The sequence below is a fragment of the Petromyzon marinus genome, chromosome 30, assembly GCF_048934315.1.
Source record: "Petromyzon marinus isolate PM22_M1 ecotype Great Lakes invasive population chromosome 30, UKy_Petmar_22M1.pri1.0, whole genome shotgun sequence".
NCBI lineage: Eukaryota > Metazoa > Chordata > Hyperoartia > Petromyzontiformes > Petromyzontidae > Petromyzon > Petromyzon marinus.
Window position 1 is genome coordinate 4,214,923 of NC_133696.1, and position 25,132 is coordinate 4,240,054.

The 25,132-nt window shown below is 47.0% G+C and overlaps 1 protein-coding gene across 3 annotated transcripts in view; it reads right to left on the bottom strand.

Moving 5' to 3' along the window:
* The window catches only part of LOC116947491 (inositol 1,4,5-trisphosphate-gated calcium channel ITPR1-like), a 144,953-nt gene that overhangs the window by 24,746 nt on the left and 95,075 nt on the right, over positions 1-25,132 (bottom strand). For 2 of the 3 annotated variants that reach the window (XM_032963298.2, XM_076070629.1), the window contains exons 45-54: positions 24,861-24,956; positions 23,404-23,523; positions 21,311-21,421; positions 14,214-14,406; positions 13,197-13,319; positions 7,816-7,991; positions 6,501-6,665; positions 3,469-3,667; positions 1,726-1,806; positions 358-494 (exon numbers count right to left, since the gene is read on the bottom strand). In XM_032963298.2, the coding sequence (XP_032819189.2) occupies positions 358-494; positions 1,726-1,806; positions 3,469-3,667; positions 6,501-6,665; positions 7,816-7,991; positions 13,197-13,319; positions 14,214-14,406; positions 21,311-21,421; positions 23,404-23,523; positions 24,861-24,956 (1,401 nt within the window). The remainder of the gene's footprint in view (positions 1-357; positions 495-1,725; positions 1,807-3,468; positions 3,668-6,500; positions 6,666-7,815; positions 7,992-13,196; positions 13,320-14,213; positions 14,407-21,310; positions 21,422-23,403; positions 23,524-24,860; positions 24,957-25,132) is intronic. The other variant, XM_076070630.1, reaches the window with a different exon arrangement.

Here is a 25,132-nt window from a genome sequence, read left to right on the forward strand (position 1 = left end):
CCACCCCCCCATCGTGTGTGGCCACGGCAGAAGTAGGACACCGCAAAGCAGGGTGGGGTAAAACGCACCCAGTCAAACGTGGCCACGTGGTCACCTCACGACCGACAGGGCCACGCAAGGCGGTGGAACCAGAAGCGCTACCACCACAAACCCCCGCTTGTCCGGTCACGGCGAGGCAAGGAGCCAAACCCCGACACGATTGCGAACACGCGGCTCTATCGTGCACGCCAGCCGAGACGACACGCGCGCACAAAGTGTTGCGCGTTCCTAAAACAAGACGACGGATTGATCATGACCGACGACGAGCACGTGTGCGTTTATAAAAATCGCGTGCGCGCACGCGCGTCGCGAGCGTGCCTGCTTTGACGGTTGCCGCAGGACGTCTCCGACGCCGCCGCCATTGCGTAGGCCCTGGTTCAGCACCGTCACGATGCACATGAGCAGCGTGTCGCACGTCCGCTCCACGGCAGTGCCGTCGCTCTCGTCCTCTTTCGCTGAGAGGAGCAGAGAGGATACACGTAGCCTTCATTGGGCCGTTGGGGCAAGTGCTGGCACGGCATTACGAGGGGGTGGGTGGGTGGTGTGGCCAGGTCAAAGTATCATGCCTGGCCACATTTGTGTCCCCCCCCCCACCCCAAACCACCCCCGGTGCTGATGTTTACACCGCATCAAGTACTCGTTTAAAAGGTCGAGTCGACTTGGCACAGGCCCAGAACCGGTTCTTAAAATCACTCGGCTATGAACGAGAATTGAGCTCGGGTGACTGGAATTGTAGGGCAGTGTGATGACCAGTGCACCACTAACCACTCCATCCGGATTGTGTGAACACATAGCGCCAGATCAAACGTGTGGTCTGGCCCAATATCATACCTTTGGCTTTTTTTTTACCACTCCCAAGAATTGTTTACGCTGGGGTGAGATTTGTATTTTTTTTCATATATATATTTAATCAATCATAAGCCAAGTGTGCTATCAGTTAAGATTTAAAGCAACAAAATGTTCTTATGCAACTTCATCCATCAGTGCCACATGACGAAGATGCCCACACCATGACATCTGACGGCTTGTGCCAAAAACAGTCCCTGGAATGGCAAACGTGTTCATGTATTGCATACAGAGTCCATCAGCCCAGTTAACAATTTAAGCGAACCAAATAAAACTAAATTTCCCCAGCCTAGCTCATCAGTAAGGGCTAACCTACAAATATTTGCCTAGAAACAAAATCTCCCTGAACAGTGCCCATTCTCATAAGATCTTAAAAAGCTAAACAGGATTGAGCCCCATTGCCTGGATGGTAAGCTGCCTGGGAATACCGGGGTGTTATAATGTAGTTAAAGGCTGGAATGTGACTAGGAAGCTGGCAGTTACAGCGAGGGGTGTTAAAACCAAGGCTCAAATTTGCTTGGGCGTCCGATACCCGACAAGATCGAGCGCATTCCTGGTAATTTGGCCACAGGCCCTCTTCCTCGGTGACAACTCCAATAATACTACCACAAATAATATTTAAAAAAAATATCCATGAGAAAAATGTCCTGCAGGGATATGGCTTCAGCGATGTTGGTATGCGTTTAAGCTCGGATTGCACTTGACGGGTCAAGACAATGCGTGGAGGATATCCAGGATTACTTATTGCTTCCGCAGGAATGCTGAAAGCTCAATAGATTTATATTCCTGGCCCCCCGGTTGGTGTAAACAACGAATTTGGTGGGTGGTGTTGGACGTTACCCCCGTGCAGCAGATCACCGTAGAGATGGTCTCGGGTTGTGTCCTGACAGTTCTCGCTGTCTGAGTCACAGAAGTCGCTCTCTGGAGATAATGGGGGAGGGGACAGAACAAACAATTCATTCTCTCCACTCCAGCAAACAAACACTATAAGAAGGCCTTTGTAGCCGCAAGTATTTTAGGTCACCTAAGGACAACTGTTATTTAATTAACGTTCTTAGCACTCTAGGAGGGGCTCTGTAGACCTCGCTCTAGTGGAGGCTCTTCCACCACCAGTGGGATGAGCAAGCAGTGACAGGGCCATCCTTTTACCTTTCTTACTCATCATAAAATGTATAATAAAAAACATTGCTTTGGTCAATTCACTGCTAGTTGAAGGCATCTCCATGCCGTGTCAGTCACGGAGGTTGTTTGACCATACTTCACTACGCTCGTGGAGGGACGGTGAAGGTGAGAAAACCTTGAACCAGTTCAGATTAAAAAATATTTCACCACCGATGCTTAAAATTGCACTTGGCATCAAATGGCAGTTTCGTTTTTGGCTCAAACGCCATTCATTCTGTCCGACCCCGAGCTTCTTTTTCATTCCACTGAATGCGCCTCCACCTCGTTCGTTCAAGTCGAAAAGCAATTTAGTCATCTCCCACAGCTTGCTTACGAGCATGGTAAACCTTAGTTTATCGTTAAAAGCATCACATTACACAGGTGTTACGATTAACGTTGTTAATATTAACAATCCTGAAATCCCCACTAACTTTTTGAAACTGTTGGTCAAAGCCTGGGCATGAGCGGTCAGGGGAGGCAGAGCCTCACCTGTCATACTCCAATAAATAAAAATAGCTGTTACGAAGAGTAAAAAAATTAAATAAAAATTTAGATTTTTTTACACTTATGTGTTATAAATATCATTTGTACGATTCCAATCATTTCGATAGTCAAAATCGCCTAATCTGCGGAGCTCCGCTGCAAATACAGGAAGAGACGAGAGGGGAGGCTGAGCTTGTCGCTGCCTCTCCTCTCGTCTGATTGCACAACCCCTCAAACTGGATGGAGCGCAGGCAATAAGCGTGTGCCTGTTACCATCTCTCTGTATGTCAATGTAATCATTACATTGTAATGATTACATTGCTGACATTTTGACTATAAAAATTATTGGAATCATACAAAAATGATATTTATAACAAAGATCAGTGGAAACATTTTAATACATTCTTTAATTTTTTTTAACTTTTCGTAACAGCTATTTTCATTGGAGTGTGACAGGCGAGGCTCTGCCTCCCCTGACCGCACGTCCCTGGTCAAAGCACCACAGTTAAATCCTCTGGAACGGTAGAGTTCAGGCCTAAAACACCCACAATGCACTGCAGCCTATAGTTGAGGAGGCACGCTTGCATCACCATGGAGAACAGCAGCAGCAGCAGCCTTATTTGTCCAGGACGACACTGTGGAAAATCCATGTGCGAAAGGTAAAATAAATAAAAATCGCAATAGCCGTGGGTGAGCAGGAAAAGCTAGAGCCATGGTCAAGTGAAACCCAACACACACACACGTCCATTAATTTAATTCTCACTGCAGCCTGGGGCTGCCAGGTGAGAAATAGGTCATAGGTGGGGTGGGGGGGGCGTGAGCGATAACATGATGGGGACCTTCTCCGATTACTCCATCCCGATCCTGGCATGCTGGGGGGGCGAGGGAGATAATATTTTTTGCTCAGACGTCTGGGGGAGATGGCGGAGTGTCGCGTACCCCGAGAGTGCACGGTCAGCGCCGGCAGCCGGTCGACCTCCATGACAAAGTCGTCCTTGAGGAAGAGGAAGCCGACGATGGAGAAGAGGTAGACGAGGATGAGCGCGAGCACGGCGGTGAGGACGATGGAGCGGCCGTTGCGCGTCACGCTCTTGATTACGTTGAGCAGAGTCTCCTCACGGTACACCAGGTCAAAGAGCTGCCCGCAGCAAGGAGGGGGGGGGAAAATCGCTCATCGTCGCCAGCGAAAGAAAATAAGATTGGTCATGCGCACTGTTAATTGTGGCAAAGGAGCAGCGTAGCCATCGAGCGTGCAGGCGGTGCAACTGCTTCGGCACTCATGAATTGGGGGGGGCCCTCCCCATTTAATTCTCCGCACCAGTGGAAATGTCAACCACGCCACTGCTATATTGGTGGGGCGGACGAGAATCGATTTATATTATCGTCTATGTAAATTTTACTTGTGGGGTAATCGGGAGACAATGACAAGGGGATGGAGGCAGGTATCGCAAGCGAGCCGAATGGAACAACAGGAAATCAACTCTTGAAAAGAAGTTACAAAAAGGCCAATGATAAATGAAGATTGTCCGCTTACCCAGGAAGAGTCCATGAAGGGCAACGAGACTTTTTTTTACAAGAGCCTCAATTCACGATCTATATCCAATTATTCTAGGTTTTTTGTTTGCGTGTGGGAAGAAACTGGATTACCTGGGGAAAATCCACACAACTGGAGAGAAAACTTAAAATGTTCTACAGACATGCGCTCATAAAAAATATATATACCGCTTCCGATACAATTTTATGGAATCGCTATTGGAGGAGAGGGTGAACAGCTTCATGCCTAAAGGCAAGCGAAGAAACATTTTCACTTCAGCGTCATGTCGTCTAACATTTGCACAAATATTTCTAGGATGGCAAAATGCTACGTAAAAATTGGAGGGGGCGTGGTTGAGCAGCAGCAGCAGCGATTTTGGGAGTTTGACGATTCTAGTGCACGGCTAACATCACAGGCAGGTCGATACCCGAGAATTGGTGGGTCCTTTGGCCTCGGCTTTTTCAAGCTGCTCAAACAACCCCCACCGAATCAGACGCGGTGTTGGAGGAGGCCTTCATTTCAGCAGTGGATTGACATTAGGCTCCCATGAATTAATGTGCGGAATTTTTGATTTACGTTTACTCAACCATTCAAGAGGAACAAAATCATTTTGTCAGCCGTGAACTTTAATAATTGTACGTTGGATTCAATTTCCCTTTGCCCGCATTATGAACGGAATTAGATTTTGTAATCTCCAGTTGTGGCAAAATCTATGTAGATGTTTTTTTAAAAGGAATTGTTTGTTCACCCCTGATATGAAACAATCACTAACTACCTGCACCGTACCCAAAACATTGCTTATAGAAGTCAAAATTCAAGTATTCAAATGTATTGTTTTCTCTTTTGGCAGGCCAAGATGATTTCAGGTTCGTTCAACAAGCAACATTTAATGTTCCCAGATAAATTGCTTCCATAATGATTTCACAAGAACATTGGTTTGGGAAGTCACGAAACACCGCGTGCAACGTTTACCCCTTTTATTTGAAACTAAATCAGAATTCCAAGAAGCAAGACGAGCATTCAATAAAAAAACATCGAGTATGCCGTGTCACTTCAGAGCATTCGTGCGGGCACCAATGTGAAAGTCACGTGCCCGCTAAATGGCTATGCAAGCGTGTGCCAAGTCATATCGTTGAAATGCTTCAACTCGCCATGGTAAACAAACATTGGTCATCAGGTGGTGCGCTGGACCTGGGTGGAAAACTCAAGTGGGCTAACAGAGACCAAGTGCTGCCCCCTGCCAGGAGTCCAAACTGCCCCTTTTCCTTGGAGAAAAAAAAAGTCCAATAAAGGGGTCACCTCTCAAACCTTTTTCAACATCCTCTCCCTTCAGGGACTCCATGAAGTCAAGGTCAAACACTGACAATCCACTGCTGGATGGATGAAAGCCTCCCTCCCCCCCCGTATTGTGCTGGTCACGAGGGTGTGGGTTTGTTGGCCCACCAAACTTCACCATGAAGAAAAGGTGGCCAGGATAGATTCGGGTATCGCTCGCCACCGATTCTAGCCGTGGCCGGGATTCAAGCCGTCGAAAAAAAAAAAGTCGCCGCAATTGCTGCTCATTATAAAATGTCAAATGCATTGCTAAATGTGTACCGACTCTCGAAAGATCCAAACCCCATCTCCAAGCGCCAGTCCATTTTCCTTTAAGCGCACAGTTGAGTCCCCCAATGACCCCCCCCCCGACCCCGTTATTTCCATGCCGCAGAGCCAACCGCCGCACCCCCCGCAACAAGGTGCGGAATTCCGATTGCATTGACGTGAATTTCCAATGGTCGTGCCACTTGTCGAAAACACCAAATGGCGCATTCATTAACATTACCGATGGTTCTTCTGCGTTAACCGCCAATTGCCAAGCTTGATAAAAAAGAAAACCTACTGTAGTACCGCGATTATGATTTATAAAAATGGACAAACAATTATGAATATGAAACTGCATGCCACCAACAGGCCCCTAGGGTGCTAGATCTCACAAAATGCTCGTACCAGCCTACACTGCAGTCTGCCGTGCGGTGCCCTCATTGCAAATGTCAGGCATGCTCACCTACAACCACCACGAAGCATGCACAAAATTAAAACGAACTTGCAAGCTAGTCCATTAAAAGTGCCTCCGTCCAGTTAGCGAGATCTGATCGTCACATGTGAAGGGCCGAAATGTATTTTTAAATGTACGAACTCATTTTTTTTTAAACATACGAAGAACATTAATGTCAAAAAAAATGAGTGCCAAGTCGCCACGAGCACTGACAACCAAGGGCAGCGCTTCCCCCGTTTCCATCGGTCTACCGCGCACTTGGCTAGCGGCGCGACCCTGCACTCTCACAGAGCTCGCACTTGAATGCATTGGAATGCGAGCTAGAGACGAGCGAGATGAGAGGGTGAGGCGCACGCGTGGAAGGAATGCGAGAAAGCCGTGGGTAGGGAGACGGTGGCTGACCAGCAGGCTGTAGAAGAACTCATGCATGACGAGCCCCAGGGCGCAGATGATGAGGTAGGAGAGGTGAAAGAGGAACTCCACGTCCATCACCATCGCCTGGTAACCATGGGTGAACGTCCCCTTGTTTCCCACGAAGCTCACGAGGAACACGACCTTGTTCAGAACCTGCGCACACACGTGCAAATATTCCACCGTATAGCCACAGACTTGACGCGTAGGCTTTCGCGACCAATATCTTCCATGGAAGATATTGGTCTTCCATGGAAGATATTGGTCTTCCATGGAAGATATTGGTCTTCCATGGAAGATATTGGTCTTCCATGGAAGATATTGGTCTTCCATGGAAGATATTGGTCTTCCATGGAAGATATTGGTCTTCCATGGAAGATATTGGTCTTCCATGGAAGATATTGGTCTTCCATGGAAGATATTGGTCTTCCATGGAAGATATTATGCCATACAGACTGTTGGACACCTATTAAGACTGGCATAGCACATGTTATGGTGGATGCGGCCAGCAGCAGTGCCTGGCCGCCTTTGGATCCCCAGCGTCAATGTTTATGTACTACAGTTGTCACTCATTTTGAGGCCGAATATACCTAGGGGGGAAAAGGCCAGAGAACAAGTTTTGATACCACTCAAGGCTGATAATAGCCATGGCGAACCCTGACAGGGCATGCATTTGTGCACGATGCGGAATACTGCAATCTTCATCTCGATAACCTGTGCGAAGTTCAACATGGCAAGCTCTAAAATAAATTATGAGCGGTGCTGTGTAAATCTTTGGCCTTCTCATACATTAACATGGCAATAGCCAGCACAAGGCAATTTAGTTATGTTGGGAAGTCCGAGTCTCAAGTCCTCATCGTTGTCAAAAGCTGTTCTCAATCTAATCACCTCCCAGCTCTTAACACCGACCACAAAATCCATGCCAAAAAGACACGAATTGCTTCCCACGACCTCTGCAGCCACCAGAGGCACTAATGCACTGCAATGTAAAAACTAAAATATTATTTCATCACATGTCACTGCAAATCTCAAAAAGTAATTGAATCGATGGTGAGGGGGGGGGGTAAAATAAAATCGTTACAATAAATTAACATGGCATCAAAGTATTCATTCACCTCGCAGCATCACGTCCACACCCTCCGATTAGCGCGGTTGGCCATGTACGGTGCTAAAGAAGTGCACCATACATACGTCCCTTCCATAAAAATCGCCAACGTAAATACTAGTCGACCGCGGTTTCCGAATTCAGCCTCGCGACCCACTTCCCAGCGGTCGCTCGCGCGGTGGGGGCCCTGGCCGTGCTCACGTTGGCGGTGCCCAGCAGGATGAGAATGGGCTGGCAGCCGACGGAGAAGATCAGGCGGAGGATGACGACGACGACCAAGGCGCGGACGGAGTGAGGCCTTGGCAGGAGCACCACGAGCGCCAGCACAACCAGCACAGCCAGCCACAGCAGCCCGGAGAGGCGCAATGGCAAAGTACCTTCAAAGAGAAAGATTCCCCCCGTATATATTATTGGTTCTTTCGATAAAGTCACGTAGAAGGAAAACAATAAAATGTTTCCCTTCTACGTGACTTTACTGAAAGAACCAAGAATATGAATCCCTGCAGTCACGACAGCTTTAAATCAAAATTTTAAATCCCCCGTATAGCCTAAGACTGTTGACGGCCGGCACGGCACACGAGGGGGTGGGTGGCCAGCACTATGCTCGACCACCTTTGTCTCCCCAGTGGCGATGTTTTACACACTGCACCAGGTACTCATTTGAGGACGAGTCGACCTAGGGGAGGCCCAGGACTGGCTAAGAGAATCGCCACCGGTTTTGACCGTGACTGGGAATCGAACTTAGGTCACAGGGGTTCGTAGCACGGCACGCTAACCGTGACACTACCACACAGAGCAGCTCTTAATATATCACAATTAGCGTTTTCCCTCCACGTTTAACTTCGACTCATCAGGTGTATTTATCCTGGGAGAAATCCAATGAGCTATGAAACTCGACTGATGTCCAGCCATTGTTTCTTCGTCGTGTAAGGAGACGAGTCGTCAGTTCGGATTGTCTGACGAAGCAGTGCAGAACGGCCCAGAGCGGCGAAAATCACACACGTAGTTACCTCCGATCCATTCAAGCAGTCTGGTCCACACATTAAGGGGCAACAGTTCCCCACCTGCTCTGCAACAAAGTAATGTTTTCTCACATTACCGTCAAATTGATATTTTTCATCCTCAGATGAGATGAGATTTAGCCAAATTATAGCACAGAACATTTTAACGGATTTTTTTTTCCCTCCGTGCAGTCATTGGCGACCAGGCAGAGATCATCATCAATGTATACACTTGATAGTTTAATCACAGGTGGCAGCAGTCTAGATTCAAACCCAGGACCTTTACATGGTGCCAGCTCAGTCCCTCCAACCTCCAAGCCACACAGCCACCACGCCAGGCATTATGACCATGTCACACTGAACGCACTATGTGAACGCACGCTTTTTGTGTTTAGTCTGTTGTTCTTCCCCCCGCTCCTCCGATTAGCATGGTTGGCTACGTTCAGTGCGAAAAAAGGTCACACATAGGTAATGCCTGGTTATATTTTAAATGGACGAGTGATTGCCTAGGAATACCAGGTGTTTTAATACTTGGATTGTGGAGGCGGCCAGGACAGCAACGGATTTGTGAATCTATCTTTGGTGACCTTTGCATGTTCATCCCCCTGAGGTGTGCTGGGTTTTCTCCAGGTACCGGCATTTCCTCCTACATGCCAAACTGTTCAAATGAAGCTGGCCGAACGTCGCAATGCAGGACCTTCCTGAAAGAGAATCCCAAGTCTCAGGTAGGTGGAGGGGGGGGGCGAGCGTTGAATAAAAAAGGTATTTTTTTTCTGAGTATTAGAATTGCACTGTGCTTGTTGGACAGGGGAATCCGAGTGGGCGAGTGCTTTGGCTTGCTACACAAACTGTACATGACTCTGCAGTGTTCCGCAATGGCAGGTATGCATAGTGACCACGTGGTGTTCACCTTTACACGTCGTGTAAACACACGGTGTTTATCAACGCCAATTCTCAAAAATCACAATCATCATCTCGGTCCATGTTTTGACGATTGCCAATCCCTCCTCTTTCACGCACCTTTAATTAGCAAGGTTGACTACGTAAAGGTGCGAAAGAAGTTCTGCATTACATACATTTTACATGTGTTTGTATGTATGTTGAGCTGCCCCTGCACCTCCTATTAGCACAATCGGCCATGTACGGTGCGAAATAATAATAAAGTATGTATAATAAAGTATGTATGTTGAACTTCTTTCTCACCGTACACAGCCAACCATGCAAAATCGGAGGTGCAGTGGGTGGGTGGGTGGGGGGAAACGACAACAAAAAATAAGGCCTCGGCACATGCTGCATGCACCCTGATGGTTGGTGATCAGAGAAAGCGCTCCCCATGGTGGGGGGGGGGGGGGGCTTGAGGCATGGAGTTGTGGACCGCTGCTGGGTGTAAGCCATAGTTTACTGGTACATTGATGTAGAAAGAGAATCTGAACACTTGGGATTTGGCCGTTCAATTAAAATGGATTCTTACGCTTGCGTCTCGCGTCAAACCACGTCCAAAAATCGCTTATTTTTGACGAGATTCTATTTCTCTTTTGGTAAAAGACAAATTTGTATAGATTCACACCACACTAGATTAGATTTACCCCAGGAATAAAACCCATTCTACAATTTCGCAGCAGTATAGATTTACACATTGCGCAACGACACAAAAACATGCAATTGCTTTGCGAATGGAATCGTGGCGCCGAATTATGACGATTCGTCAGCTCGTGGTGACATCTCCGCGTCGTGACATCTCTACTCATGCGCTGCCGCATGAAAAGGCGCTGCACAAGAATAGGGAAGGAACGCGAGGCTTCACAGAAATTGCAATTGACAAGCATTATTACAGCAAAATCCATAATACAGAAAAATCCATAATAACGCGGTCTGTGACGATTTGCCCTCCAGGCCATTCCACCACTTGCCAAAGGAGGGTCGTGAGCTCTTAAATGCAACAATTTATTCCGTCTCATATTTACCTTCTCATTCGTATTATTTCTCATTTATTGTCTCCTTTGTAACATTTTGTTTGCTCCGTTAGCCGAGATGTAACATGAAGGACCAATTGCCCAATATGGTTGCCTATAATACACATTTCCTTCTAGGGCCAGTGTTTGACGAATGTGTATAGTTGTTATTTATCATGTGCGCGTGTGCGTCACTGCCAACGCAGCAAATAAAATTGCTTACATGCAAAATCAGCGGAATTTGAAAATAATCAATGAGCAGCACGGACGAATTGACGCACGTGTCACGAGCTTAAAATAAACAAAATCGGATTTAATTGAAGAGGGTTAAACTTCCACGCAACTACACGATAAAGCAGATGAAATTCTGCACGCAATGAGCCACCGTAGTAGGAGCAACATCCGGTGGAAGAATTGAGTACATGGCATGATGTTAAAGGACACCGGGCGTGCGATCTGAAAAACAGTCCATCAAAAATAACCTCCCGCTCAATGTAAAGAACTAGACCCCGAACAGAACGAAGACGAGGGAGTCTCCCTGACAGAGAGAACATTCATTCCCCCCAGCAAGACCAAATGCTTTACACCCATGTCACTACAGGTTCTAAACGGCGTTGTTCAAGTGCAAGCCTTTACAAATGGGCCTGGTGTATTGCCCTCCGCTTTGCACACATACCGCCCACAGTAATCAAAGTGCAAAACCTGCTCAAGGTTCTCCCTGACAGAGAGAACATTAATTCCCCCCAGCAAGACCAAATGCTTTACCCATGTCACTACAGGTTCTAAACGGCGTTGTTCAAGTGCAAGCCTTTACAAATGGGCCTGGTGTATTGCCCTCTGCTTTGCACACATACCGCCCACAGTAATCAAAGTGTAAAACCTGCTCAAGGGCGACACCAACCACAAACGCGAGTGTGCAGATAGTGGCGCCCACAACTGGACTAATTACGAGATAGAGATACGAACCCGCCAACACACGCACGCACTTCCACCGGCTCTCATTCCGAGCGAGACGATGGCCAAAGCTGACAGGAGAGTTGTGGGGTGGGTAAAAAAAAAACAAATAGATAAAACACATCGCCAGGTACACAGGTGCACCGATCGCCTTGACACGAGCGCCACAGGCCGTGATAAAGGATTCAAGGTTGAACCGTTAAACCCACGCCGGCGTTGAGCGCCAGCGCGCGTGACGTCTGTGTCTGTGGGTGGTGGGCAGCTTTGTGCCGCTCGGTATCAAGGGGGGGGGGGGGTTTCCCGCGTCGTCAACGGACGCCCCCCACGCAGCGGGGGGCAGCTCTGGCCTACCCCCCTCCTTCACCACCTCGCTTGATGAAGGTTACTCGTGAAAATAGGAGGTTCACATTGTTGTTGTATTGCATTTTTTTTATGCAATACAACAAAGGACGGTCTTTTTCAAAAAGGCCTTGAGAGGGGGATTATTGAAAAGGGGGAATCCTGCTGCACGGGCATTTTTTCGCAGCCGCTCTGTCGATTTGTGTTTTTGGTTCTTTCGGTAAAGTCACGTAGAATGAGAATAAAATAATAAATTGATAAAATAAAATAATACAATATTCTCATGACGTTTCGGCCACAACACAAGCGGCCTTCATCAGGTGAAGGGGACGAGACTGTCTGGAGGACAGCGCTGGAGTGAGAAAGCCACGCTGAGATCACGACCTTTAAGCTGTGTGAGAAGAAACAAAGCGCCCTCAACTTTAGCAGACAGTCTCGTCCCCTTCACCTGATGAAGGCTGCTTTTGTTGTGGCCGAAACGTCGTGAGAATATTATTGTGTTATTTTATTTTATCAATTTATTATTTTATTCTCATTCTACGTGACTTCACCGAAAGAACCAAAGAACATGAATCCTTGCAGTCACGAAAGCTTTAAATCGAAAAATTGTGTTTTTGGCTTAAAAAAAAACGCCCACGATTGCAGTCGTGATGCGGAGGAGTGCTGCGTGTTTTGAAGCACGCAAAGCTGGCCATTTCACACGTTTCTCAAAGCGTTCACACTAAAAACCTGCAAAATGGATATTTCCAACTCGAGCAAAGAAGCCCTTCGTTGCTGTGGAACTCATTTGATGACAATTTTCCACCTCTAAAAATATTTAGATTCGTTGCTCTACCACTGATAGCTGTTCGCAACTGCTTATTGCCACAAGTTAAATACAAATATTTCCATGCCGTGCTTTTTGAAGCGCTCCCACTAATGCCTTCTTCAAATAATGGGATCAAGAGTATGAACAAGCTTGAGAAAATCCGCAGACAAGAGTTCAAATTACAATCATTAGCAATATATAATAACGATCGCACAAATGCAATGCAAGGGGAGGCAGAAGTAAAAATTATTTTTTTAAGTTTTTCTTTCTGGGTGCAAAAATTCCGAGACATCTCACTGCACGTCATTAATTGCATCACGCAGAGACGACAGCAAAGAGTCGCCAAACCTCTGCCGTTTATATTCCGGATCCATCCAACCTGATGGCCCAAGGCTAATGTCGATGGCCGAGTGACATCGGCACCGGGGGGGGGGGGGGGCTCGGCACCGTCCCCCTCCCCCACTTCACAATCCACAAAAGACTGATGATGGGCAAATGATGCCCATGGGGAGGCACGGTGGACCCTACCTCCGCTGCTGGAGTTGAACGGGTAGAAGAAGGCGACCAGGAGGTTCATGAACACGGTTAGGTTGGAGGAGATGGTTCCCCACAGCGTGATGTTTCTGGAGCACCAGTAGAGCATCGGGCGCACTGCGGAGTGGAGTAAAGCCACCATAACTCTTACCACCGCCCTCCACCAAAAATCACCCGTGTATAGCCTTAACAGACTGTTGGGGCAAGTATTGTTAGCGAGCACCTTTGAAGGCCAGCATGGTACACGAGGGGGTTGGGGTGGTCAGCACCACTCCCGAGTGATTTATCTCCCCAGTGGTGATGTTTACACATCATAACAGGGACTTCATTTAAGGCCGAGTTAGCGGAGTGGAGGGCCAGAACCGATTCAGATTTTCACTGGTGTTGGCCGTGAGCAGGAATTTAACTCGGGTTTCCGGGTTTGTAGCGCAGCACGGTATCCGCCACACTGCCGCCACCACCACCACCACCAATAAAACCATGGTTCCCTTAGAGCAGTCGACTTCCTCCATTGCATAGTTCATGACTGAGGAACATTTATTTAAATGCCGTTTAAACCTGGATAGAAGTGTCATACCCAATGGCAAGCAAATAAAAACACAGAACAATGCAGATAATTCCAACAGTATGGTTTAGAATTGTGAATTTACAATCCGGATATGGTGCGTGGGTCTCATTAAATGCACAAACGTGGACGTACTGTATGTTAATTCAGTGCGTTAGTTTTGTCTATAACGACGCGAATGGATACGCTGTGTTGTGCATCAGAGATGAGCAAATTGCGAAAACGACAATGGCATTGTTGCGGACAGGCACTTGGGCACATACGGCAACGGAACACGGATTGGAGGGGAGCGCAGTTCTGGACTTGCACACAGCCAGGTAGGTTTGTGAGATGGACAATAAAATTATTCTGGACACAAAACGCATGGCATGGAGGACGGCGCATATTCCAGACGCATGATTTCCAAACGACGGGCAATGCCACCGCGAGGAATAAGAGGGCCCGACCTCTCAGCTGCTTCTGCCAGACCATCTCGGAGAACAGCTCGTGAGAGCTCTGGAAGAAGTCGCTGATCTTGCTTCCCTGGTCGTCACGCTCTGTGGTGAGGTAGACGCGCGTCTTCGACTGGCTCGTGAGGAACTCGCACACGTTCGGCACCGGGAACACAATCTCCTCCATCACGCGGTCATGCCGCACGATCTGAAAAAGGCACGAAGGGCGGCGGAACATACGGACAAGCTGGTCGGATGGAGACGAGAGAGGTGTACAGATGCACTGACCGACAGATCAACTGACAGCAAAAGGCAGATGACATTTAAATTGATTTAACGTCCCAATGTAACTGCCTCACAATAGACTTTTATGAAGGTGTAAAACATTAAGGTAGTAGAGAGGTGGGGGGAGGTATCAGAATAGGGAATTACAGGGGAGAGGAGCGAGGTCAACTGAGTGGTCACAGCCCGGAGCTGAGGAAAAAAGGGGCTCACAGCACCAACAGAGCCATGTCCGATTAGCATTGGTCGGCTATGTACGGCGCGACGGAAGTTTAAAGTACGTATTGCGAGACCGACGAGCAAAAAGATAAGCGGACAAACAGTGAGGAGACGGGTGAAGAAGCAAAACGGTTGGCCAGCAAAAAAAAATCTGATGGACTGGCCAAATTATCTCTTTACAGTGATCCGACTCAGGCCAACAGATACACAGCCAATCAAACAGTCCTTGACCATGCCTTGGAAGTGTATACGAGTGCTACCCAGTGACATTTTTACATTTTAAAATCATAGTTCAGGCCACTGACCTCCATCTCCGGTGAGCGTGCTATTCACTTCTCATTTTAAAAAAGTACGAGGCAAATTACTTGGTTCAGCACAGCAAGTTTTTCAATTCGAGAGTTGAAGCGATGCTAAACTTTAGCTTGACCCGGACCCTCTGATGAGCGAAAGCAATCAGTCTCCGAGCAATTAGTATTTTGGGGAGCAAAATAAATGCATTTGGTTCTGGATTTCTCCTATTATAAACAATAAACGTGAAAAATGACACTTTTACAGCACTTCTGGAACATCAGAATAATTTAAATCTGTCACTTGCTCTCTCAAGAGAACATCGTTATGGTTTACACGGGCACTCCGTCACCATCATCTATGTGTATTGACGTGGCTACGAGAGGAATAGTTTCACATTTTTTGTTGCACGCGCGCAACCACATTTTGTAAGAGCAGAGATGGACAACTCTCTACCCTGCCTGTCTTGTCGCATAAGTTGGGGGCAAGTGCTGTTAGCGAGTAGCACCCATGAAGGTCGGCACGGCACACGAGGGGGTAGGTGGCCAGCACCACACCCAGCCACCTTTGTCTCCCTCGTGGTGATGTTTACACACCGCACCAGCTACTCATTTGAGGCCGATTCGACCTAAGGGAGGCTCGGCATCAGTTCAGATAATCGTCACCGGTGTTGGCCATGATCGGGAATCGAACTCGGGTCACCGGGTTCGTAGCACAGCGCGCTAACCACTACACTACTGCTCCACATGTATATATAAATGTATATGCATGCATGTACACACATACACGAGGTAGTAGGGGGAATTGTCTGTCAAGGTTCAGGTCAGAGCCAGACTTTAACAAAGGAACTAGAAAATAAGCTTCTGTCCTTTCAATGCAGGATTGCTTGGAATGTCACACAAGTATAGGGCAAGCAACGTGTAACTTTGCAACAGCAGAGGGTGAAGAAAGTGTTTGCAAGTGCAAACAGGAAGCGAGGCTTGCGATGGGTGGGTCACGTGTGTAGGATGGAGGAGTCGCAGGTTACCGTGACAGGCATTGGCATGACACTCGGAGTTCAATGACCAAAACCAGATAGCGCGACACTGCCAAAGTGGACCTTGCGAGGTCCGGTGTCGACTTGACAATAACAATAGTTGCGGTTTGGAAATCTGGCGAGAGAAGCGATGGTGGTAAACAGCTGAATAGGCTGCGATAACCTCTCGGACTTGACCTTTTTCTACAGCCTGCAGGCGCAAAGACCGATGAGAGTAAGGGTCTGTCACATCAAGTCACTGAGCGTGTGATGCTCGGGTGCCAGGAGGGTTTATTTGGGATCGGCGAGCGAAATGCCGCGCTAACATTACATTCAGCCATGAACTATATGCTTGCTGCTGTACTTGTAGCAAAAAAAAAAAGTTTTTTTTTTATTCAGATGTTGAAGTTCTTTCACACCATATATCGTCAACCGTGCTAAAACGGGGAGAGATGTGGGGGGGGGGGGGGGTCGGACAAATTAAAGCACAAAAAGCAGTTTAAAAAGAAATCGTTTTCAATCTAGGACAAGTGGCTTCCAAATAAAATCTTAAGTAAGAGCGTTCCAGGCAGTCGCACATCCGAAAGCGCCGCCCCATCAATGGAGATGCCACTTTGTTGCGAGGTCACGACCACCGGCGGCGGCCGCCATCATATCGCTCCTCGCAACGTTTCCTGCCCAGGCCTCCGCACATTCCTAAAAGAACCCGAAGACGATCGTGACCAACGCGTGTCAGTCTCTCTCTACTGCTGTACAAGTTGAGAAGTCGCCGATTGACGCGGTTGGGGGGTGGGGGGGTCTATGTGGCAGGGGTTGGCAAACCCTCGGTTCCGGAGCCGCACACGGCTCTTCCAAGGTCTCCTGCGTCGTGACGTTATTCATGAAGGACCGCCGTCTCTCTCGCGTTCAAAACGCATGGGGCGGCTCTTGAAATTTTTTTTTACCAAATAAAAAAAAATGGCTCTTCGTATTTTGGATGCAGAACCTTGGTCCCCTCAGGCAAGAACATACGTACCAAGGAATGAAAAACAAAATCACTACATTTTTGGGAGAAGCTTTGGCAAATATCACAAGCTATTGGTTTTAATACGCTCAATCTCTTTATGAAGCCGTTACACACCAGACCGCTTCTAAAAACATTATTTTCGCACATTTGAACCAATGCCAACTTGATTGTTTTGTTGGAAGCCACTTCGAATCCTCCGCCGAACGCACTGGAGAGGCTTCTTTCTAAACGTTTATGCGGAAGGAAAGCATTAGGGCAAAAGTGGACACGTTATAAAGTTCAAGTGGTCTCGCGCGGTTTCGCCAGTAACAAACAACCTTCAAGGCTTGAGAGCTAGGGTGGCTCGGCCTATTGCCCGTTATAAAAAGCGTAGGTCGTCATGACCACACACAATCAAGAGCCGGATTCTGTCGTGACGGTGCTGATCCTTTTATTCTCTCCGCTATCTTTTATGAGCTCTGGGCGTGCACACCCAGCCCGCACGCGATGCTTAGCATGTGGCCAAATAACCTCAGCTGCGGCGTCGTAAAAAGTATCAGGACAGTCAACAGCACGGCTTCGACGAAAACGTGCCAATGCTCGTGCGACGGCTGCCCTTGAACGATGCCACCAAGAAAGTTTGCGCGAGCGCGAAGGCTCCATCCCTCTCTGGGTCGCAACGAGACGTGCAGATCAGGCCAGCTTCTTGGGAGGTGTTGTCGTTTTGCATGCTGGTCAATTGTTTCACGCTCCTTTTCGCGTTTATAATGGCCACTGAACGGCCGTTAGCAACAATTAAAATTCACGTTTGCAACCCACGTGCGTGACCTTCACCTTATTTACACATCACCGTTCACGGTCTTTGGCTACTAGATAATTTTGTGCCATCACACGCTGCACAGAGAGGTTGTGCCAACACGCGATGTCACGTAAAATTTACACACACGCTCCATTGCTTCAATGTGCATCCGTTTTGTTTCCACTGGAGAAAATGTTTATTTAAAATGTTTGCTTTTTAAAGGGCAGTGTTATTCAAAATAGTACCATCGGTGGTGCCATAGGAATTCATTCAAATCTCTTGGGCAGCAGGGGTGCCCCTTCTTGCTGGAGAACGGCCCGTGGAAGTCGACAGAACTACTTTCAGCGATCCCTCCACGGGAACCTCTTGGTCTTCATTCAGGGGGCAGTACTTTGTGACAGGGTAGGGTGCTGCGTAACGCTCGGCACGTGAGAGTCAAACCAATATATATTTATTCCGAGCTTGAATTTAGCCAAAACAAAGTGTGCAGAACGAAATTAAATATTACGTTCGCTTGTCTAGTGATTGGTGACGTGGCAGAAATGATCAACTCACTATAATTGAGAATAAAAAAAAATGTCAATCACATGTGGCCACCTCGATTTGAACATGGAATTTTAACCAAGGGAGTGACACGGTCTAGCAGTAGTGATCGCAGATTGTTATGGTTCATGGTTTTAATTGAGCAGCCACCCCTGCTGGTTACGACTGTGGATATATTAACCAGAAAACCACGTGCAGTCCCACTTCAGCGGATTGCTCAAGATCCCGTGACGTCGTTCGCAAGAGCATGCCATTTTTGCTGGCGACGCGTTCAAAATGCTTCAATATTACCTGCAAAAGACTCGACTGGAATATACATAGCGATCGTTGCCAACCCCCACCACCCTCCAACCACTGATTTTTTTTTATTTTTTACAGGTCCCTTCTGAAAACTAAGTGACAAGACCACGCGAGGCTTTCCTGGGTAAGCAAGCGGTGTAATAATAACAATAATGATAGTAATGATAGCAGTGCCAGCCGAGTGCCGACAGCGCCGAACTCTGAACCCCGCGGCCACCTCACACTTGGTGAGGACTTGAAAACGCACGGCGCGTGCTCGATTCATGCTGCTCTCCCGTCCTTGTGCATGCGTCTTACGTAATCTGCCATTGACGCAGTTCAGTGCCTCAATTTGCCGCGCCAGGCAATTAAAGTTGAAGATTAACACATTATTATTATCATTATCGGACCGCCACCTGAAACACCATATGCGCACGCCCACGGCCACATCACCTTGGTAACATCATATTGCTGCTAAACAAGAGATTAAAAGAATTATAAATCTCCAATTTCCTTTTATTCGTTTCGGTGAATTTTGGACTTAATCAGGTTTTGCATCTTCTGAACATCTGTCCCAGCGTGATCCAGAACAATAATTTCAAATTTTGTGTCCATTGTTAAGATTACCATCTGAAAAGGTGGTATTCAACTGTTTATTTGTATGATCTATATAAAAAAAAAGGCGGAGTCCCAAAGCTTTTTCAGGAACATCCTGCACTGGGATAACTGGAAACTTTACACGTGGATTGTACGGCAATTAGTTTATGTTCCTGAAATGAGTGGTGGGAATTCAATTTTACTTCTCAGTCAACCTTCGTTCCAATGGAGCGTGCAGCTTTCTGGAATTCTCCGTGCCACTTGAACGTCGTGCATTTGAGACCGTTCCTTATTCAAGACAAGACTTATATTCTTGGTTCGTTCGGTAAAGTCACGTAGAAGGGAAACAATAAAATAATAAAAATATAAAACAATAAAATTCTCACGACGTTGACTGCAACACAAGCAATCACAACAAGAAAATTCAAGTTTTCTTGTTGTGGTTTTCACACCTGATGATGATTGCTTGTGTTGCAGTCGAAACGTCGTGAGAATTTTATTGTTTGAAATTTTTTATTATTTTATTGTTTCCCTTCTACGTGACTTTACCTAAAGAACCAAGAATATTAATCCCAACAGTCACGAAAGCTTTAAATTAAAATTTAAAGACAAAACTTGTTTTCATGCTTTGTATGTCCACTCTGTCCATAGCCAACTACTGATGCTTCATATTTTCTGTAAAGCGTTTGGAGATGTGCTTTTATTTTGATGCTACATAAATGGAAATTGTACTCTATTGTAGTCATTCCATTGATTCTGAAAAGTGGAGTTGCACAATACGTTTTTTTTATTGTACATAGAGAAGGAGGCTTGGTTATTTTCAGAGCCAAGCCAACCTTGGCCGGGATACGAATTTTAAAACCACCTGAGTGCCCGAACCGGGTTAGTGAACCCTCACTCATATCTTTAAATCAGGAAATTGGTGACAGAAATTGTCCCTTAAAAAACAGGTGACGTTTTGTCTGCAGCAGCACAAACGCTGCCCACAAACTGCGGAGGTGGTAAGAAGTCGAGATGGGAACAATACTTGATATAAAAGACGGACCTATAAACATGGGACCCTTTTTTTCCCAGTATCAAAGTGTGACAAAATAAGAATAGGTTTTACCCTTTATGGCAAAAATAACAGGTGTTCAGCTGTTCAAACACACCAAAACAGAAACTTTTTACAAGGAATCATGTCTGCATTAAGCACACATACTTGTGGTGAACATGCAAAAAAAACATGTTCTGATAATAATCTTGATTTGAAGCTTTCGTGACTGCAGGAATCCACACTATTTGGTTCTTTCGGTAAAGCCACGTGGTAGGTAGAAAATAAAATAACGATGTTTCGATCACAACACAAGCAATCATCATCATCAGGTGGGAAACCACAGGATTTTTTTTTGCTGAAGTGGGAGAAAGATGCCGTGGTACGAGGTTAGATAGGTAAGAAGGCAGGGAGTGGGGTAGGGGGAGGGGAGCGCTGTGTGGAATGCTAGGAGAGGGACGTGAACCTGATAATATATGGCATTGTCTTTCAAACCGTTTGGTGTACACAAGAGACAGCCCTCTATAGGGCCCTAGCCTCACCAGTGTCAGACCCGAGAACGCCAAAAGACGAACAGTACAAGGGCAATGCAAACGCCAACGCATTTCATAGCTCGGGTGAAGCAGGTTTTATCTACCCCACACCACACCACATGGCTGCCCCCTTCACGCCGTGCAACAGGGCAGCATCGACCACCTACATTTTAGAAACGTCATGCGTCTTGCCCAAGACACCGTCTGTCACGTCACAGCACTTAATTATTTGAGTCATGCAAGTGGCTTGGCAGGGGGCGTTAGTGACCACCAATGATTTCAACGTAATACGCCGGTTCGATCCTCAACAAGGGAGGAGTCTCAATAATTCAAACCCCAGCATCCCCTTGGCTACCTCGGCACACGTGGTGGTCAAGGGGGGGGGGGGGGGGAAACATTTTTCCCCATTCGTGGCACCAAGTTTCCAGGAGTGAGAGTCAACGTCACCGATTCTGATCCTGAGTGTGTGGAAAAAGAAGCAGCTATGCAATGGACATGGCGGGGGTCTGGCGGATGGCGATCGGTGCAGCCCAGGGTACCTCTATCTGCGACGTGTGCTTGGTGTAGTAATCCAGAGCTTCGCTGCCCTCTTCGCCAAGGCTCGACGAGAGATGCAACATTTGGTCAAGCTCCTTGTTGTGTCGAGCCAACTGCGCGGCCAGGGACGTTCACAAGGTCGGGTGAGGGGGGGGCAGCGCAAGTGCACAGGAGGTGAGAACAAAAAAGGCAAAGATTCCACCCCACCTCCCACAAAGCATTTAACAGACAGTTGGGGCCAGGGTGTGCAAGAGTCGGGAGGAGGAGAGGGCAGGAACATTCACGATTTAAAAAAGGGGTGTACTATCAAAAACAGCCAACTTGTATCGTTACAATTTTAATTTCGGATCAAAGGTTGGCCTTGGTATGTTCTAGATTTGAAGCTTTCGTGACTGCAAGGATTCACTCTTTGTTTTTTTTCGGTAAAGTCACATAGGTAAAATAAAATGAAACTAAATTTAATCACGACGTTTCGGAAGTAACACAAGCTTCCGTCTTCAGGTGGAACAGTCACAGCAGAATCGCTGTACCAAGTGGGGAGCTCTTGAGACGACCAGGATTATATACAGGTTAAGAGGGGGGGGAGGAGCCAGAAAAGGACGTGGGTGGGGGGGGCTGAGTTAAGCCGCCTTTCGTTATGCTGCAGGGGGTGATTTGGGAGGAGCGAGGGCGCGCTGCACGAAAGCAATAACAACCCCATTTTTGTTATAAAGCAATGGAAATGGCTGTACAATTATAAGGCAGCTAAAGTTTGACCTACAACCCATTGAGAGTAATGGAAATGGCTGTACAATTATAAGGATGCTAACGTTTGGACTTGGTTTATAACATCTTTCCAATGGTTGCTCAATTAGAAACCATCCTCTCAGTTGAAGTTGTCTGTTTGTATATCTGGATGGCTTCATGGACAAATCTTTGGTAATAACCGGGAGGTTTGCAGAGAACTTTGGTATCCGAGAAAACAATGTCATGAGAACCCGCTGTCTTGAAACATTGTTTTCTCTGATACCAAAGTTCTCTGCAAACCTCCCGATTACCAAAGATTTGTCCATGAAGCCATCCAGATATACAAACAGACAACTTCAACTGAGAGGATGGTTTCTAATTGAGCAACCATTGGAAAGATGTTATGAACCAAGTCCAAACGTTAGCTGCCTTATAATTGTACAGCCATTTCCATTACTCTCAATGGGTTGTATGTCAAACTTTAGCTGCCTTATAATTGTACAGCCATTTCCATTACTCTCAATGGGTTGTATGTCAAACTTTAGCTGCCTTACAATTGTACAGCCATTTCCATTACTCTCAGTGGGTTGTATGTCAAACGTAAGCTGCCTTATAATTGTACAGCCATTTCCATTACTCTCAGTGGGTTGTATGTTAAACTTTAGCTGCCTTATAATTGTACAGCCATTTCAATTACTCTCAGTGGGTTGTATGTCAAACTTTAGCTGCCTTATAATTGTACAGCCATTTCCATTACTCTCAGTGGGTTGTATGTCAAACGTTAGCTGCCTTATAATTGTACAGCCATTTCCATTACTCTCAGTAGGTTGTATGTCAAACTTTAGCTGCCTTATAATTGTACAGTCATTTCCATTACTCTCAGCGAGTTGTAGGTACTCATGCATCTCTGCCCCCGAACCCCCTGCAGCATAACAAAAGGCGGCTTAACTCAGCCCTCCCCCCCCCACCCACGTCCCTTTCTGGCTCCTCCCCCCCTCTTAACCTGTATATAATCCCGGTCGTCTCAAGAGCTCCCCACTTGGTACAGAGATTCTGCTGCGACTGTTCCACCTGAAGACGGAAGCTTGTGTTGCCTCCGAAACGTCGTGATTTAATTTAGTTGTTTTATTTTATTTTATCTACGTGGCTTTACCGAAAAAAAACAAAGTATGAGGCCTTGGTATACTTTAGGTCAATAACGCAAGAAGAAAATGATGAAAAAACGCAAAGGGCACATATGGAATGCTTACCATCCTTTTGCGCGAGTGAAAATATTTTAAAAGACAGTAAAAAAAAGGCACACGCAAGAGCATGGACCCATGCTCCCCTCCGACAAATGGCGAGCAGAGTGGACCTCTCCAGTGCCCACCTGGTGAGCCAGAATGTAGATGTTATGTCCCACTTCCTTTGGAGAGGTGCTCTGCTCCTCCACCACGCCATCCTCGCTCTCCTCGCCCTCCTGGTGGTAGGCCTTCTTGATGACGGCCACCTGGGAGGGCGGGCAACGACGAGGTGTCGTGTGGGAAACGGGGAGCAAGAGGCCATGCGTAGGGCTGCGTCGAGCAATGGAAATGGAGACTTTGCGTCCAGCGGTTAGAGAGAGAATGAGCCCCATTCTTGAGAAGGACCGCATGTTTGGCATAGTTTAGAGAGTTCGTAGCCGACTCAATAGTGCGATAGAAACAAAACGTGAAAAAGCATTTCGGTCCATTGAAGATCCGGCACTCAGAAAAGTCACTCCAGCCACTCGCTTTAGTTTTGCTCACTTCCTTGTTACTCTTCTCTTCTATTACAAGTCATCTTTCCCCCCAAAATTCATATTACACCGAGACTCCACCAAGTCACCCGTTTCTTTGCGATTCATGCCGCGTTCAGCCACCACATTTGCAGGACTCCCTTGCATCCTCCTTTCCTCGTACCGCTCAGTTTGGGAATTCCCCTCCCATCAACTCTTTCCCCCCCCCAAGTTCCTAGAATCTGTCAAAAAAAAAAACTTTCCCTTCCTGATCGCTGCATCACCATTCGTGCTCGTAGCTGCTAGCTTGGTACTTCCTCCGTTCGTCTGTCTTCCCAAGTTCCCAAAACCAGACTTCTGTTCAATAAACGTTTTCTGATCTGGTGCACCGTCATTTGTGCTCCGTTGCCGACTGCTGCTCTGCGCAACCGGTCTTGGATCCGTGGTCACAAAACTGTCATAAAAAGACATGGTCCAAGAGTTTGGGCTCACAATCATGATGCCTTAAAAGCGAATTGTACGAACCTCATTTTTTTGGAAATAAAAACCCGATGCATTTTCCTTCCCACACCGTTCCCTAAAATAAATCGGTCAATGTCTAATTTTCCTGCGCATTCATTCACCTGTAAGTGGAAAATTGGCCACGCACAGGTTGGCAATAATTACGTGACTTGTAATCATGTCCAAATCTTCGAGCTCATCAATTCTCCACCAACAAAAAAAGGTTTTGCTCACTGCTTAAGAGTTGTTGTCTCATAAGCGATTCTGGTCCAGAAGCAATGGCAACGGTTAGGAGGCATTGCACGAGTCACCCTCCCTGCCCCTCCCCCCCCATGCTCGAATCAAAAGTCGCGATTTGTAAATTACCGTCTTGTTTGTATGTATTATTTGTCGAGTTTCTCTTTTCATTGGGACAGATGTAACACGAGCATATAATTCACCAACATTGTAAACAATTGCTTCTAATCGATGCATCATTAGGATGCCGAGGCAATACTCCGCTAGCAAAAAATTCAGCGCAATGAAATTAAACAAAATCGTAAACGCTCGAGCTGGACTTGGGCGGAGCGTGGAGCCGGTGGCTGCCGTACCAGCTCCTTGGGCCGCATGTTGTAGAGGATCCGCTCCGCGTTTTCACTGTCGTGGCGACTCTCCATGATCGCCAGCAGCAGCTTGGAGGCGTTGTCCTGCGCGAGTTTTTAAGGACGGCAGTTTTAATAAGAAGCACATCAGGGCGAGGAGAGGATGTGGAAAGAATTATAGCTCTTGTTCGTGGCGCAAACCGGTCTCTTATCTAAAGCCAGGTCCAGAGCTGACATAGCCAACCATGTTGGCATTGCCACCAGTAAAATAATTGCCATGT